Raw genomic sequence first — 17715 nt, 5'->3', positions numbered from 1 at the left:
CCCAAGCTCATCAGCAAGAAGGAGGAGTGTCAGGCTCTCCCTTCCATATTTTAATTATAAGTACCTTTCATTTTCAACAGCAAAATGATTGCAACACTACTTAGCCCTCCCCCCACCCCCGCTCCTCCTACTTCAGAGACGGCATGTAGACAAGGCTGGCCTCCAATGCACAGCTTAACAGCCAGAGCCACCACACCCAGTCTTAGGCTCTTCTCTAACTTCAGATCTACCCATATCTACCTAATACCTCGAAGAACGAATGAGGAGGTGGCACAAAGCAACACAAAGCCACTGGTGCTCACTCTCTTTTGCTCATTGTATTAACTAAAAAGATTGAAAAGCTATTTGGCAAGTTATGGAAAAGTAAGCTCACATGCAGTTGGTGGAAGCATGAGAGGGGAGTGGGGAGACAGCTCAGAGGACCTGGTTCTCCCCCACATGATGCCTAACGATCACCCGGAACTCTATTTCCAGGGCATTCATGCCCTCACCTGGTCTCTGGGAGCACTAACCATGCAGGCAGTACACACAAATGCATGCAGGGAAAACTCAAAAATTAAAAATAAATCTTGCCTGGTGTGCTGGTATATACTTTTAATCCAAATCTCTGAGTTTGAGGCTAGCCTGGACTACATAGTGAGCCCCTGCCACCAAAGAGTTAATTAAACCTTTCTTTTAAAACTAGTGAGAGCCTGCTGTGGTGGCGCACACTGGTAGGATTTGCTGAAGGAGGCAGAGGCAGGAGGATCACGAGTTCGAGGCCAGCCTGGGCTTCACATTTTTGGGGTTGGGGATTTAGCTCAGCGGTAGAGCACTTGCCTAGCAACCACAAGGCCCTGGGTTCGGTCCCCAGCTCCTAAAAAAAGAAAAAAAAAAAACAAAAACAAAAACAAAAAAAAAACTAGTGAGAGCTGTTGGGAGTAGACAGTAATAAACGAATAGGCACTAACTGTTAGGTCTCAGGTAGTCCATAGATCTAGAAATGAGCTCAAGCTGTGACTACAGGAGGGTTTCCTGTGGTGAGATAAAAGCATTCCTTAGGACTGTGTGAAATCAGTTTCCTTCTCCTAAAAGGAGTCATTTCCCCTTATCTCTGGCAGAAGGGACACATGGCTACCTGCAGTGCCTATCAGAATATCAAGGCCCAGCCTGGCATCCAGGCACCTTCAGTGTCTGTCATAAGTGCCTGTTACACATTTCAAAGTCCACAACAGTCTGTTGGCCTGTCCCTCCCCACAGCTACTCATGCATAGCACTGTCTGCTCCCCTGGGTCTGCCCACCTCTCTTCCTTCCCTCACTCTCTAGCTCTCGCCCTCTTGTGTGCTCTGTCCTCTCTCCCTTTCCATCTCATGTCTCCACTGTGCTCCCCCTCTCCCTTACCAGGCCATGCTCAGTTTTCTCTCTGGACTCTGAGTACTCCAGATGCCTCTGGATATGCCTCTCTTGTTCTCAATAAAGAATGGTGCACACCTTTGATCTCAGCGCTTAGGAGGCAGAGGCAGACAGGTTTCTGAGGCCAGCGTGGTCTACAGAGTGAACTCCACAACAGCCAGGGCTACACACAGAGACACCCTGCCTTGAAAAACAAATCAAATCCAATCAACCATGCCCCCCAATAATAAAGCACTCTTGTAAGCAGTTTCTTTACTATGTCCCTTCACATATATTTACTGCACTCCCTTGGGTTTTTTTTGTTTGCTTGTTTGTTTTTTGTGTTTTTTTTTTTTTCTTTTCTTTTTTTCGGAGCTGGGGACCAAACCCAGGGCCTTGCACTTGCTAGGCAAGCGCTCTACCACTGAGCTAAATTCCCAACCCCCACTCCCTCGTTTTTAAAAAAGATTTATTTATTTCATGTATGTGAGTACACTGTCGCTGTCTTTAGACACACCAGAAGAGGGCACTGGATGCCATTACAGATGGTTGTGAGCCACTATGTGGTTGCTGGGAATTGAACTCAGGACCTCTGAAAGAACAGCCAGTGCTCTTAACTGCTGAGCCATCTCTCCAGCCCCTGCACTTCCTCTTAAATGCTAATAAAAAAATTTTTTTAAATACATAGTCTTGCTATGTTTCCCAAACTGTTCTCAAACTCTGGGCTCAATCAATCCTGTCACAGGCCTCTGAATAGCTCAAACTACATGTACTACCATCCTGCTAAAATATACTTCCCCTTGAACCACGGATGCCACCACTGAGAATCTGTCTACATAAATACAGACATAAAAATACTCGTGAGGGATGGTCACTATAGCACCACATGTAAGGCAACTATTCTGGAAGCAAAGCAATACATTATAACTCATCCCTACCACAGCAAAGTTCTCACTCATAAGGAAGAGGCCTGTAAGATGGCTCAGGACATACCGGGGCCTACCTCCAAGCCATCTGTCCTGAGTTTGATCCCTGGGATACACAGGACAGATTCCCAGAAGTCCTTGCCCTTCCCCTGAGCACTGGCGGATGCACGCGTATGCACACACACACAATAAATAAACATGAAATACAAAATAATGAGGAAGAAACTGCGTAAGTTCCTAAAACATAACCTTCTGTGTGGTGGGCGTAGGGGAGGGCACAGTCTTGAGAGCTCCCTATGTAGCCAAGGATGGCCTTGAACTCCTGTTCTTCCTACCTCTGCCTCCTGATCCTGGGGTTCCAAGTATGGGCTACCATACCTGCTTTGTGTAGTTCTGGAAATTGAATCCAGCACCTCATGCAAGCTAGGCACGCACTGTACCAATTGAGCATACTCTCCAGCCCTAAAACATTTTCGATGCAGGGAAAAGATGTCCTCAACACATGTATAATGTGAGTCCTTTTACTAAGGAAATAAAAAGTAAATATATGTGTGTCGTACATAGAATACTGACACACTCAGCTGCAAATGTATAAACAGAGTCCAGAGGCGAAAGGGAACGTCCATGTATGTGGAAATATCAGAGGTATATCAAAGCAAGTAGTAATTAACTTTACACTTAAATTTTATGTTTTGAAAAATGTATTTATTTTTATTTTATGTATGTCTCTATGATGAGGCTGTAGACATTTTCTTAATTAGTGATTGATGGGGTAGGGGACAGCCCATTAGAGGTAGGGACACACCCCTGGTGGTCCTGGCTGTTGTGTAAAGAAAGCAGGCTGAGGGGTTGGGGATTTAGCTCAGTGGTAGAGCGCTTGCCTAGGAAGCGCAAGGCCCTGGGTTCGGTCCCCAGCTCCGAAAAAAAGAAAAAAGAAAAAAAAAAAGAAAGCAGGCTGAGCAAGTCGAGAGAAGCTTCTCCACAACCTTTGTATCAGCTCCTGCCTCCAGATTCCTACCCGATTTGAGTTCCTGTCCTAACGTCCTTCTCTGACCAACTGTGATATAAACTAAATAAACCTTTTTCTCCCCAGGTTGCTTTGGTCATGTTTACTCACAGCAAGAGTAACCCTGACTAAGATGGCATTTTGCCTCCATGTACGTCTGTGTACCGCAGATATGCAATTCCTGCAGAGGCCACTGGATCCCCTGAAGCTGGAGTTATGGGTGGTTGAGGAGGCCAACATGATAAGAACCAAATTTAGATCCTCTGGAAAAGCAGCGAGGGCTTTTAATATCCGAGCCATCCCTCCAGGACCTTAAACAATTCCTAAAAAGAGCTTCCTCATATTCAAGACTAAGAGAAATTGATCAGAAAGACAAAAGGCAGCCCTGGTATAAAAACCAGCTGCCCACCTACCCCAATCTCAAACACTGAGCTGACGGGCTTGTGGTCACTGGTCTTCAAGGACATGTGGCTCTGGTAACTCAGCTGACTGATGTTCTTTCCCCTCCACAGGACTCGGTCACACCAGGCAGGCGCGCGACACTTCTCACTGAAAGACAAAGAGCACGCTGGTACGATCACAGAAACACCACGGCCCAGTCTTCAGTGACTGCCATGGCTCAGGCAGGGAGCAACGAGGCAGAGCCTTCACGTCCATGCAACTAAGATCTAAGATGGCGGATGATTAGGCCTATGGAGGAACGAGGTGTCTCCTATGGGTATCATCCATGCAACTGTGAAAGCTCCAACAGAAAACAGCTGACTTCCTGCCCTGTACTGCCCTGCTGAGGGTGGAGAGAGTGTGAAAAAGCAACAGGAGAAGAAGCATTTACAGTCCTTAACAGGAAGTGGTTAAAGGAAGAGGCTGTGAATTTCTGCTGCCTGGGTTCAAATTCTGTTTGGGAAGTTCTTGAACTTTCTATACCTTAGTCCACAGTCTCATAACAAACCATATACACCCCAATGAGCTTTTAACAGGCTGAAATGAGACATACAAATCAAATTTATACAGCAGCATCTGGCATACTGTAAGCACTTTAAAGAAATGTTAACTATGGGGCTGGAGAGATGGCTTAGAGGTTAAGAGCCCTGGCTGCTCTTCCAAAGACACTGAGTTCAATTCCCTGCAGACACATGGTGAGTCACAACCATCTACAATGAGATCTGATGCCATCTTCTGACATACAGGTATGCATGCAGACAGAACACTGCATACATAATAAATAAATCCAGGAAGGAGGGAAGGAAGAGAGGGACAGAGGGAGGGAAGGGAGGTCTTAATACATCAAGACCAAGTACAAGCTTAGCTGGAATCATCACATTACCGTAAACATAGCTCAAAGTCAATTGGTGAGCTGGAGAGATGGCTCAGCAGTTAGGAGCACTGGCTGCTCTTACAGAGGACTTGGGTTCAGTTTCAGCAACCACATGGTGGCTCACAACCAGCTGGAGTTCTAACTCCAGTTCCAGGGTATCTGGCACCCTCTTCTGGCTTCTGCAAACACCAGGCCCGCATGCAGTGCGCATACACATATGCAGGCAGGCAGGCAGGCAGGCAGGCAGGCACGCACGCACGCACACACACACACACACACACACACACACACACACAACATCTTTTTAAAAGGAAAAGAAAAGTCAACCCATAATGGAACAACACTTAAGGCAGTCAGAAAGAAATAATGTGGAAATGAAGTGGGCTTGGAAAGGAAATATTTGGCCACCATGAAAAACGTGAAGAGTCACAGGAACCTTACACTCCTCAGGCCCACAGGGGCCAATGCTTCCCAGAACGCTTGCATTCCCAGTTCCTTAACCCCTGAAGTGACCTCAGACCCACCTGGTATCCCAGTTGTCAGAGCCAGTATCGTACTTGTAAGTAGGCTGGAATGTAATCTCACCCTCGGTGAAGCCTTCAAAGACGGTCTTGGCAGCCACCTGGATTTTCAGCTGGACAAAAGAAGAAGACGAGAGAGCCTTTAGGGTCAAACCTGGGATCAGTAGAGGCTGGAACATCAATCCATATCCCAGGCCCTACCTGAAAGAGAAAGGACCCATGAGAAAACTACCCTTATTCCATGAATCAATAAAGAAATGATTTCATAAAGAGAGACAGAGGGTTAAGATTTCTCTCATTCAATTGCTCTGTACTGGGAAAGAGATGGAAAATCAAAAATCAAAGGATTTAGACCTAATGATGCCAAGGTTGTCAAAAACAGGAGAAGAGCTCACACAGAAAAGAAAGCAAGCTTCAGCATCCTGGACAGTCCTGAGCACTTAAGAAGTTTCAAGTCAGGCTGGAGAGATGATGGCTCAGTGGTTAAGAGCACTGACTGCTCTTCCAGAGGTCCTGAGTTCAATTCCCAGCAACCACATGGTGGCTCACAATCATCTGTAGTGGGATCCGATGCCCTGTTCTGGTGTGTGTCTGAAGACAGCTACAGTGCACTCATATACATAAAATAAGTAAATAAAATTCTTTAAAAAAAAAAAAAAAGAAGTCTCAAATCTATGGAGGAGAGCCAAGAAAGTCAGATGTCTGGGGCCATCTGGCCTGCTTATGCCATTCTTTGTCTGAGCTAGGTGTTTTCCACTTCATTGGCCCTTGTTTCCAAGTAACATGCATGGGGGTTACCACCAGCCAAAAATACTGGAGACTTTCTGGTATCTTGCTTCTGTACAAGAATGAGTTTCACTCTATTGTTAGTTAGAAACTTCAGAAAATTGAAACTTATTGCAGGTAAGAAGTTTTTGGGAAATCAAAACTTATGCCATTGGTTTCTGACGTGATGTATGTTTATTGTTACCCTGACTACCATTTTGTGTTGTGTGATTTTTCTGCTTAAAAGCAAGTGCTTTTTGCCTGATTAAATGAGACTTGAGGGGTTGGGGATTTAGCTCAGCGGTAGAACGTTTGCCTAGCAACCGCAAGGCCCTGGGTTCGGTCCCCAGCTCCGAAAAAAAAAATGAGACTTGATCAGAATACTGTCTTGTCTCCATTTTTCTCGCCTCTTGTCCCATCCACTCCCACTGCCCTCTCCAGGGTCTCCGCTGACGTTCCCGGGGGCCAGGACAGTCAGACACAGGCTTCTCTCAGCCTCTGAAGTGGCCATTGCTCTCAGAGAGACATGCTACATCAAATGATGGTAAGGAACAGCAGGCTGCAGAACTGACTCATCAGAGTGAAGAGAGGAGCTAAGAGTTTACTCACACTGGAGAAAACTAGTGAGGAGGAGGAGACAGGAGCAGAGGACTCATTCTAAAGAGAAATATTAAATCACCCAAAATGTACCAAGTACTTTCTTTACTGAAGAAAAAAATTAATAATGTAAAGCCCTTATATCCCTAACTCCGATCTCTTGAGTGAATGAGAAAGTGTGTGTTTTTCCTCCAAAGGACACAGGTGCTTCTTCCAGGACAGAGCCCACAGAGAGGAATGCACACAGAATACAGGCACGCGTGGACAGCATCAGGTCCTGGGGGAAACCTCCCAAGATGATGGAAGAGAAACTAGGCTCTGTGCCCTCACAGTGGAGGAGGCATGGTGGCCATCTGTACCTGGTCGTGCGCATACAGGGTGTGGAAGGCCTTCTCTTCCACGAGCTTTTTCACCTTTTCCACATCCAGCTCTTCTATTCTGTAGTTGAGGTCCCCCAGCCACAAGATCACACTGTGAGGGCAGAGCACGGAGTGACAAGGTTTAGGAGGGGCTTTCACCCACCCAATCCAAGATGCATTGGACAGAGGCCCCAGGGTGGACAGTGACTTAACTGTTGCAGAATTTTCCTTCCCACCCACTCACTAACATGTCTAATACGTACTGCAGACTCGACTGTCACAAAGGGCCAGTCACCCAGGGACCCTGTGCTACATCCCAGACCACAAATGCACTCTTAGCCTGTGTCTAGATGGAATTTTCTGAAGCAAAGCTGAACTTTAACGGTGGAGCCTGGATTCACCCACCACATCCCGGTTGGCTTACTCTGAACTCCTGGGAAGAGCTGTGTCACATGCTCCGTATCACCTACTGCTGCTTCCTGATATCATCAGACACGCCATGAACTCTAGTGCTCTACCTGAAGCCAACAGCCATGTCACTAAGTCATCTGCCTAGCAGTGTACACTGTCTCCAACAAATGCATCCTCGGCCTAAAAGCAGACAAAGGGCCGTGACAGCTGCAGCCTCGGAGTGGAGAAGACGTGCTCCCTATGAGGGACCCTGGAGAAGAACAGCCATCCAGTCAGCTTCCAAAATGCCAAGAAGCCAGAAATAGTACCACATCTTTGGACTGGACCCCAGGGGCTTCCTCTGTATAAAAGAAGTTCCAAAAACTTTAACTGTGACCATAAAGTCTGAAATTCCAAGGTTTTGAAACCTGACAAATAGCCAGCTTTGGGGATAAATGAAATAAAAAAGAACAAGCGAAACGAGTAAAATCTGCTGAGGTTGCAACTATGGGTTTGACACTGGAATCAAGGAGAAATGAGCAAGGGCAGGCACAAAGCACCAGGCCCCACTCTCGAGTGCTCGTGCTCTGGTAGGGCAGACACGGAAACCGGAAACAGGGCTCCAAACTGTGCCTAAGATGTTTGCCCCTGGTGCTCAATCAAGACAGATTTCTAGGCAAATAAATCCTATCTCTGCAGGGACAAGGGATGCTTGGTAATGGTTCTAAAGGTCTTCCAGATGATCATTTAGGAAGCCAAGAATTTCCAAGAAACAAGTAAGACCTGGCAGACACCCAGCCTCCAGCATTTGAATCCGCGGCACAATGGAGAACCCAGCCTGGCAGTCACAGGCAGGGACTGAGGAGGAAAGAAACTCAGACTCACTCGTGCTTGCTAATGGTGAGAGGGGGGAGGCTCGGGTCCACCTGAGAGAACTGCATTCGAGAACAAATGTCTCTATAGTCCTGGTTCCTCCTCTCGTACTCCTCTGTGTGGGCTGCCAGGTGGGAATTGACAACGCAGATGCTGGTGTTGTGCAGCTGGAACCTGATGGCCACTCCTCCTTTGTTCCCCTATTGAAAGGATTCCCCCTCAGTCATTTAAACCTTCAGACTTTCGGGATATCTTGTCTTTGTCTTCAGAGTGGTTATTTTCTGTATCTTATAGAGAAGAATACAAATCTCCGAGCAAAATGACCAACCATCTCTGTTAAAAACTCAGGCTAGAGCTCTGCCTTTCTCAACCTTCTGTTCTTTTGTCTGTATCCCTGGTGAACCACTGCACGTTCAGCTCAGCTCCTACAGGGGACAGGACCCCCAGAAGCCTCAAGAAGAAGAGGAAATTGCAAAACTATGGGACTTGGCTTTCCTTGGTGGCCAAAACAGTTTCCGTAGCATACTACATAGTATACTTGGATCAAGCAGAAGGTCTGGCACTAGCTACCAGGATGAAGACATCCACTGGCTGGATTTTTCAGCTATCTGTTCACTCCATCCCTGCTTGAGGGTCCAGCTCGCCCTGCAACAGCAGCATCCTACGTGGGCTTGTATGGCTCCTGCATCACAAGAAGCTGAGTGAACAACACATTAGGGGTCAAGGTCCTCAATGTGCTGTAGGATATTACCAAGTACTCACCATCCTTCCCATGATTCCTGTCCCCACAGTCTCAGCTTCCACCTCTGAGATATAGGCTGCGTGCTCCTGTTTGACATACAACAGCAACATAATCCCAACCAGCCGGATGAGCTTCACCTGGAACACAGAGCCCAAGTCTCACGTGATGGCTGCCGCAGATAGAAGTTGAAAGCCAGAATTCCTCAGGGGAAGTGTGGTGGGAGAGCTGGCTGAGCCACTGACACACATCCTCCTCCAGGCCGAGGCACAAGGGAGTCTGTTCCACTCACTGAGCATGGTACGTGATACCCTAACCCACCTACAAGTGTCAAGATCTCGAGTCGTTCCACTCAGACAGGCCCCTCTGGAGCTCTGTGGGGTTGAACAGATATGGCTTACACTGAAGGTACACACACACGCACACGCACAGACAACTGTTCACTGAACATTTATCTCAGACTTGCAGGCCCCTCACTTACCTTTGCGTACTTGGCATCTGGGTGAAGGCTTTCTGACACAGCCTTAAACCACTCCTCCTCCTTTGGGGTATCATGAAAGAAGAAGGCCTCCTTACTCAGATCGAGTTCCTGGAACCTGTTGGAGAGCCGACCAATGAAGCAGAGGAAGGCGACATTTAGGTAACACATCCCGAACACTCAGGTGCACGGTCCTAGCTTTCATGCTTAACAGCAGGACCTCAGAAAGATAAAAGTAAACAGAACCAGAGAACAGAAAGTTTACTAGGTGTTTCTCTAACCATGTGCTCATTTCTTCTCCAGAACCTAACCACTGGACTAATTAGAACACCCCTCCACCCCCATTGTATACCCATATTCATTAGGTCAACAAAGACTATGTAGTAAGTTCAAGTTGGAATCTAGGTTCATCTTTTCTTTGGTTTGGTTTGATCTATAGAAACCCCACAGTTTAGCTCTTTCCCCTAAGTCATTCAGGCTTCTTTAACCACTCCCACTGCCACCAGCTGTACTCATGACTGTCATGCAAGGAGAATGTGGAGAAATTAATGCCTGGGCTGAGTGTGGGCTCAGTAGGAAAGCACTTGTCTCTCACACTTTAGTGCCCTGTGTTTAATCCACAGCATTGCAAAAAACAAAGAAATAAAAAGCAAGCCAGCGGGGCTGGGGATTTAGCTCAGTGGTAGAGCGCTTACCTAGGAAGCGCAAAGCCCTGGGTTCGGTCCCCAGCTCCGAAAAAACAAACAAACAAACAAACAAACAAACAAAAAGCAAGCCAGGCTCGATGGTTCACACCATAATGCCAGCACTTGGATGCAGAGGCAGGAGGGCCAGCCTGGCCCACATAGCAAGTTCTAAGCCAACCATTACTACATAGACTTTTTCTCAAACTGTAAAGCAAGGGACTGGGAAGATGACCCAGTCAGCAAAGTGTTTGCCTTACAAACACAAGGACCTGAGTATGATCCCCAGAATCCATGTAAAAACAAACAAACAAACAAACAAATACATACACACACACAGGCCAAGCACGGTGATCCACATCCAGTTCTGAGAGGCAGAAACAGGCAGAGCCGCAGCCAGACTAGAGACAGAGACCCTATTTGTCTGTCTCTCTTATTCCTGGGGAGTAACCAATGGCTTCCACACTCACGAATGTACATGCACACATATGCGCATATATAAAACTGACTAACCGATGAGACTTTAGTGAACCTTCCTTTCCTGGCAGAAATACTCTTTGCTTTGTGACGAAAACTGTGTTGAATGTCAAGTAACGACACACCAATTTCTAACAGAAGGTTATACTAACTAAGTTCATATCAGCATTTAAATACCAAGCACAGGACGTGGCCAGACCTCTGTGTATCAGGAATAACACTGACTAGACACACAGCTGTCTCTGAGCTAAGCTCATGTTTCAGTTCCTTCCCTGCCACAAAGACTCAGCTCAGCTCATGTCTGTTCCCTCAGCATGGCTCTCTATTCTAAGGAGCTAGAAGAATGAAAGAGAAGCACTTACCCTACACAGTACACATCTGGGGACTTGGTGTCGGAGCTCAGCCAGGGCCGGAGGCATTCTTTGGGGGACTGTCCGTTCACATTGTATGTTCCCACAAAAAACCTGTTACCAAAGAGGCTCAATTAGTGATTCAGAAACAGAAAGTCAGGGTTCAGTCTCTGTGGAATGGCATTTTGAGATATAAGAAATGTCCTATTTAACCTAGACCAATGACTACGGCACCAAGGTAGCTGCAAATGATAAAGGTCTTCCCTGACCCAGGTGTGATGGCACGTACTTACAGTCCCAGCATTTGTGACAGTGAGGCAGGAGGAATGCTGTGAGTTCGAGACCAGTTTGGGCTGCATACTGAGTTTACAGCAACCATGGCTACCTAGTGAGAGACTGTCTCAATTAAATAGCTTGACAGCTTGATAGGTAGGTAGATAGGTAGGTGGGTGGGTAGGTGAGTAGGTAGGTGGGTAGGTAAGTAGAACAAGCAAGCCAGGCTTCTCTGAACATTCCTCCTCCTTCCCTTAAATAGCCACCGTGAAGACATAAGGCACCATACGCCTGCCCCAGGTGCTACTGAAAGAAAAACAATGCAAAGTGGTCAGAGGTCATTTGTTCGCCACATGCCTAGAAACGATATTTACCTTATAGTCCCAACACAATGGTTTTTAAAGTTCCAGAGCTCTGAAAGCCTAATTCGTTTAACGTTCAGTGAGCCCAGCTAACAAGATCACTAAACCTCAATGATTTTCTTCAAGGCATAGATACCAGGCAGAGACTTGAGGCTCGGCACTGCCCTTTGCTCTGTCCTTAGCAGCCCCGTGAATAGGGCCAAGCTGTACCACTCACTGCAGCTCATCAGCCACAGAGCCTGACGCACTCACATCCAAAAGGAAGAGTAACCAGGAGTGGGGCACAGTAGCACGTATCTGTAACCCCTGGCATTTACACAGCTGAGACAAGAGGATGCCTTTATCCTTTACGTTCTAGACCAAGCTGGGATACCAGATGCCCTACCCGACACACCCCCTAAGAAGTAAATGTAATAATACTTTTTGCGAAGGAACAACATCAAATAGAATCAATTTCTGAATCCAAGGTATGTGAGGCAGATGTTGACATTCCAGAGACGTCATTTTGCCTTGAAAAACCGTCGATGCACACTTTTAATCCTAGCACTCCATAAGCTGAGGCCGGCAGATCTCCAAGAGTTTGAGGCCAGCCTGGTCTACAGAATGAGTCCCAGGCCAGCCAGAACCACACAGAGACACTCTGTCTCAAAGGAAATAAAACTGTGGAGACCTAGTTAGCTACCTGAAGTTCTGGATGTAGGTATACTCCCCTTCCTTCTGCAGGAGGTGTGACCTCACCATTGTGTCTCGCAGCCCGAACTTCTGCATGGATAAAATGTGAGCCTTGTCCGATACCGTGATCGTGGAGGAGCGAACCATGTCAGTAATTTCAGCCTTCGATCTATTCTGTCTGGAAAAAATAAAAGCATTTTAAGCAGATTTTGAGTACAGTATGGAAAAGGAATATAAAACTAGATGTTCCCACACATTACCACCTGTATCACAGAATGAAAGAGGTCAAGTTAAACTTATTTGCTAACAACAAATGAGAGAGTAAGTAAACTGATATGTCAATTATACGGTATAATTGGTCTAGTGATTTTTCTATATTCATAGAATCTTAGGTCACAAAGGTCACCTTAAGAGAAAAAAAGGATGGGGCTGGGGATTTAGCTCAGTGGTAGAGCGCTTACCTAGGAAGCACAAGGCCCTGGGTTCGGTCCCCAGCTCCGAAAAAAAAAGAACCAAAAAAAAAAAAAAGAGAAAAAAAGGAAGGGACGTAGCTCAGTAGGCAGAGCACTTGATATGTAGGCACAAGGTCCTGGGTTTAACCCCCAGCACTACAAAAATTCTCTCGTCCCGCTGGAGGCTGTGGAGTGGCTAGAACTCAGGTGTGAGAGTTCTTCCTGCATCTTTGTGGCCTCACAGAACAAGACTCAAGGTCCTCTGTACTCCCTGGAGTAAGTAAAAATAAAAGGCAATGGAAATCTAGGTTGCATTGTTATGTAGTCGTTGTAGTCAGGATATAAATTATTCAAGAGGTAATGTAAGAAGAATATAGCATATTCACCTCCCAGGGTCCTACATTACAACCCAAGAAACTTGTTGAAGATGGCTTAATGGACTAAACTATCTAAGGCTCTTAAAACCATTCCCAGCACTGACTAAGGCAGGTATGGTGGTTTGAATAATGGCCCCACAGGCTCATATATTTGAATGCATAGCTCCCAAGGAATGACCTATCAGAAGGTTTAGAAGGATTAGAAGGTGTGGCCTTATTGGAGGAAATATTTCATTGGAGGTGGCTTTGACATTTCAAAAGCCCATACCAGGCCCTGGCTCTCTTCCTATTCCTATGGATCAGGATGCAGCTCTCAAGAACGGCCTCAGTGTGAGCCTGCATGCCACCATGTTGTGTATATAATGTGTGTGTGTGTGTGTGTGTGTGTGTGTGTGTGTGTGTGTGTGTATACACACACATATATACTATATACTGCATATATGCTGTATATATAGTGATAGTAGACTTATTCTCTGAAACTGTATGTAACCCCAATTAAATGCTCTCTTTTATAAGAGTTGCTGTGATCGTGGTGTCTCTGTACAGCAACAGAACTAAGGACCACTGTTATTTACATATCAAGGTTATGTAAGACTATATAGCATGATGACTGCCTTAGGATTTTATTGCTGTGAAGAGACACTATGACATGGCAGCTCTAATAAAGGCAAACATTTAATTGGGCCTGGCTTCAGAGGTTCAGTCCATCTTCATCGTGGCAGGCAGCATGGCAGTATGCAGGCAGACATGGTGCCGAGAAGTAACTATGAGTTCTACAGCCAGATCTGGAGGCAGCAGGAAGAGACAGTGACACACTGCCCAAGCCTGAGCATCTGAGACCTTAAAGCCCATCCCTGGTGACACACTTCTTCCAATGACACCACACCTACTCCAACAGGGCCGTAGGTCCTAATAGCCACTCCCTATGTGCCTATAGGGGCCATTTTTATTTAAACCGCCACCAGTGGCACATGTTAATCTCAGTACTAGGGAGGCAGAGGCAGGGCCATCCTTATCTATGTATCAAACTCTAGGCTAGCCAGGGCTACACAGTGAGATGTAGGGGAGGGTGACTGGAGAGATGGTTCAGTGGTGAAGAGCACTTGTTGCTCTTGTGGAAAAACCAGGCTCAGTTCCCAGCCCCGACACAGTAGCTCACAGCCATCTGTGACTCCAGTGCCAGGGTATTTGGTGCCCGCTTCTAACCTGAGGGCATGAGACAGAAAAGAATCACTGAATGCAATTATGCATGGAGAGGAAGGAGTGAAGAACAATAAGCTTTTCAAGGCAAAAGGTATGAAAAGAATGTGAGGTAAAATCAGACATGTTCAGTCTCATATATTTTTGTTTGTTTGCTTTAAACAGGGTTTTGCTGGGTGGAGGAATGGCCTGGAACTCAGTGTGTAGACCTAGCTGTCCTTGAATTCACAGTTATCCACCTGCCTCTACGCCAAGTTTAATGATTTCTCCATCCTCTTCCCCACCACCACCCCCTCCTCCCTCTCTCTCTCTCTCTCTCTCTCTCTCTCTCTCTCTCTGTCTGTGTGTGTGTGTCTGTCTGTGTGTGTGTGTGTGTGTGTGTCTGTGTGTGTGTGTGTCTCCTCCATCATCACTCTGCCTAGCCTTCAGTCAGATCAGAATAGCCTTTTCCCTGAACCTGAGGCTCCTGTCTGCAAAGCTAAGGTAGAAGCCAGAAAGTCCCAATGATCCTTCCGTCCCATACCTCAGGACCTCATCCTCCAATCCTGGCACATGGTTTACAAACATGTGTCCGCTGAACAGCTCTCCTGTTACTTGGGTGTTGGGATGTAGATCTGGTTCTCCCAATTGCACACCTAATGCTCCACACAGCCAAAGTACCTCTTCAGATCATTTTCTAAATCTCTACACCAGACTTAGAGCGCTTTCAAGTTCTAGAGGGGTTCCTGGCTATTGCCTTATGTTAAAAAAAGAAAAATTAACCTGCGCTTTTGGCATCTGAACTGAACTTAGGTCCTCAAGTTTGTGAGTCAATACTTTATCTACTGAACCATCTTCTCTACCCAACCTATGCAGTCCCATTTCCTTTTTTTTTTTTTAAGATTGATTTTATTGTTTTTAAGTATGTGTGTGTCCATAAGGGTCCACACACAGGAGTGCAATTCCCAGACAAGAGCATCAGATCCCCTGGAGCCATGTGGCTACTGGGAAGAAACCTTGAGTCTTCTGTCAAGGCAGCCAGTGCTCTTAACTGCTGAGATGAGTCTCCACCCCTTATGTAATTCCTTGTGACCTAGCCATAAAACAGTGAAGCATGAAACTTTGATGCACACAGCAGTCCTGTGAGAGCCTGCAGCTTGGCAAACACAGTAGGTCTGCCGTGTCCATACATTAGAACAGATCTTAGGCTTCAGCTACCTAAAATAACGTATACACGGTGGGGCTGATCCTCTAATGAAGGCTGTCTCACTAGGACGAGATATGAACAGAGGGAGGGCTGCATTACCTTGTGAGAGAGTTTTCTGGTTTATCCGGACACCTGGCCCCAGAGCTTTGGTCCAAAGGCAGCAGGCCTCTCCCATTTGGCCTCGAGCTGTCAACGTTATAACCACCTAAAGAGATGGAAATAAAGTAGTGTGTTTGAGTACAGCACACTTCTCGGATGATAGCTGAGAAGTCCCTGGCAGTGTGCATCCTGCTTGGAAACTCTGCAAAGGCCCACACTGTGCAGTGTCACGTGTACGGAGCTGGAACAGTAGTTCAACCGAAGAACGGTTTGCCACTGAAAACAAAGCCGTTTTAGCTACTCCACCCTCTGCTAGGAACACAGATTACAGACATCAACTGCAGAAGACACACAACTGTGTCCTCCACATTCACCTGAATCTGCATGTACACATCAAGGCCAACCTCTAATACATGATGAAACCCAATCTCAAAAACCCTAGGGCAACCTACAGGCCTTTAATCTCAGCACTCGGAACACAAAGGCAGGCAGATCTTTGTGAGCTCTAAGCTAGCCTGGTCTACTTAGTGAGTTCCAGACCAGCTGGAGCTACACAGTGAGACCCAGATTCAAAAAACAAAGTAAACAAAAACAACAAAAACTTAAGGGGTTGGGGATGCCACTGAGTGGCAGAATGCTTTGCAAGATGTGCAAGGCCCTGGATTTGATTCCAAACGCCATCAAAAATAAAGGGAATCACTTAACAACCTCAGGGACTCTTAGAGTAGAATAGAGAAAGTGACAAAGGCATCCAACTACACTGATGGAGGGAAGGAAAGTGTGAACCACAAAACTCTAAAGATGAGTAGCCAGTTTGTAAACCTAGGGGCAAATGGGAAACCACATGCACAGTGCTCCAGTTCCGACTGCGGTTAAGATGGGCACAGATGAGCCTCTGTGGAACCACTGCACATGAGCACCGAGGAAAGGGGTGGTGAGTGACGTAAGCCAAGCGACCCACTACTGAAACAGGAGAGTTCAGACGAGCAAAGAAAGAGAGCTAGAAAGAGCCATGTGGCTATGGATATAGAAAGAACCACCCGCAACTCCAACGTCAGCTATGCCGCTGGCCTCCCAGGTCCCCTACAAACACGAGTCACATACTCACACATACACACATGATTAACATTAAATTAAAACTCACACAGGGATGTCGATGTTGTTCAATTGCAAGAATGCTTGTGTAGCATGCATGAAGCCCTGGGTTCAGTTCCCCAGCACCATGTAGACTGTGTGTGGTCTTTTAGAACAACCCTGCCGTTAGGGAGATAGAGGCTGGGAGGCCAGAAGTTCAAAGTCACTCTCAACTACACAGTGAATTTGAGTGTAGGACACATGAGACCGTTTCTCAAAGGACAAACTTGTGCCCCATCCCCAGGCCCCCTCCCCACACACAGTCCTTTGCTGTCCTCTGAGAACCAAAAATACACAAGAGCAGCATGCATGCCTGATGTGAGACCTTAGGTTCTAATACTGTCTTCCAATAGTGGGCTCCTGAGAAGCACTGCTATTTAAGGATTGAGAAAGGAAACACAGAAAGTAAGCTTTAAGTACCTGACAGTGCTAGAAAATAGGAAAGTGCTAAAAATATGTAAAATCATTATCATCATCATCACTACCACCACCACCACCACCATCATCACCACCATCATCATCACCACCATCATCACCATCATCATCAAGGGATGATAAAACAAATGAGAAGACATAAATCTCCCAAAGAGAATTCCAAATAACTCACGTAGCAGCTTTTCTTTCACAGAGGAAGCTAACTCCCTACTCCTTAGGGTGAACTGTGCGGAGTGACTTCCTTCCAATCCATGAAGCCGGCAAAGAAGGAAAACCAAAGCTCTGTGGAACAGAAATGTGACAGGCACTTCCTCGGCTAAGTGGTCAAGGTTCAACTGTGATAAGTCACGTTGATGACCTACATCCCTGCCGGACAGACTGCTCCCTGCCCCCCTGCAGAGTCCCTGTTTAAGGACAAAAAGAAGTAGTCCTGAGAGCTGTCACCAAAGGTCATCGAAAGCAAGGCAAGACTGAGAAACTGCCACAGATCAGAGGAAACTAAGGGGACACATGAGAGTTCAGTGTCATGGGGGTCCTGGACAGGACTATGGGTAAAAGTCCAAGGAAATCTGAGTGTGCGCTTTGGTTAATAATAATCTGTTGGAGCTGGAGAGATGGCTCAGTGGTTAAGAGCACTGACTGCTCTTCCAGAGGTCCTGAGTTTAATTCCCAGC

At 46.5% G+C, this 17715-nt stretch overlaps 1 protein-coding gene across 9 annotated transcripts in view; it reads right to left on the bottom strand.

Annotated features, from left to right (window-relative positions):
• The window catches only part of Inpp5b (inositol polyphosphate-5-phosphatase B), a 64355-nt gene that overhangs the window by 10696 nt on the left and 35944 nt on the right, over window positions 1–17715 (bottom strand). For 6 of the 9 annotated variants that reach the window (XM_087549963.1, XM_087549964.1, NM_001100755.1 and 3 more), the window contains 9 exon segments: window positions 15473–15578; window positions 12169–12336; window positions 10864–10965; window positions 9345–9459; window positions 8887–9003; window positions 8137–8324; window positions 6862–6973; window positions 5144–5253; window positions 3718–3853 (listed from right to left, as the gene is read on the bottom strand). In XM_087549963.1, the coding sequence (XP_087406089.1) occupies window positions 3718–3853; window positions 5144–5253; window positions 6862–6973; window positions 8137–8324; window positions 8887–9003; window positions 9345–9459; window positions 10864–10965; window positions 12169–12336; window positions 15473–15578 (1154 nt within the window). 9 annotated transcript variants of the gene reach the window in all.

The sequence above is a fragment of the Rattus norvegicus genome, chromosome 5 (assembly GCF_021556685.1).
Source record: "Rattus norvegicus strain SHRSP/BbbUtx chromosome 5, alternate assembly SHRSP_T2T, whole genome shotgun sequence".
Taxonomy (NCBI): domain Eukaryota; kingdom Metazoa; phylum Chordata; class Mammalia; order Rodentia; family Muridae; genus Rattus; species Rattus norvegicus.
Note: the sequence above shows the minus strand (reverse complement) of the source record. Positions and strands in the feature narration are given on the sequence as shown.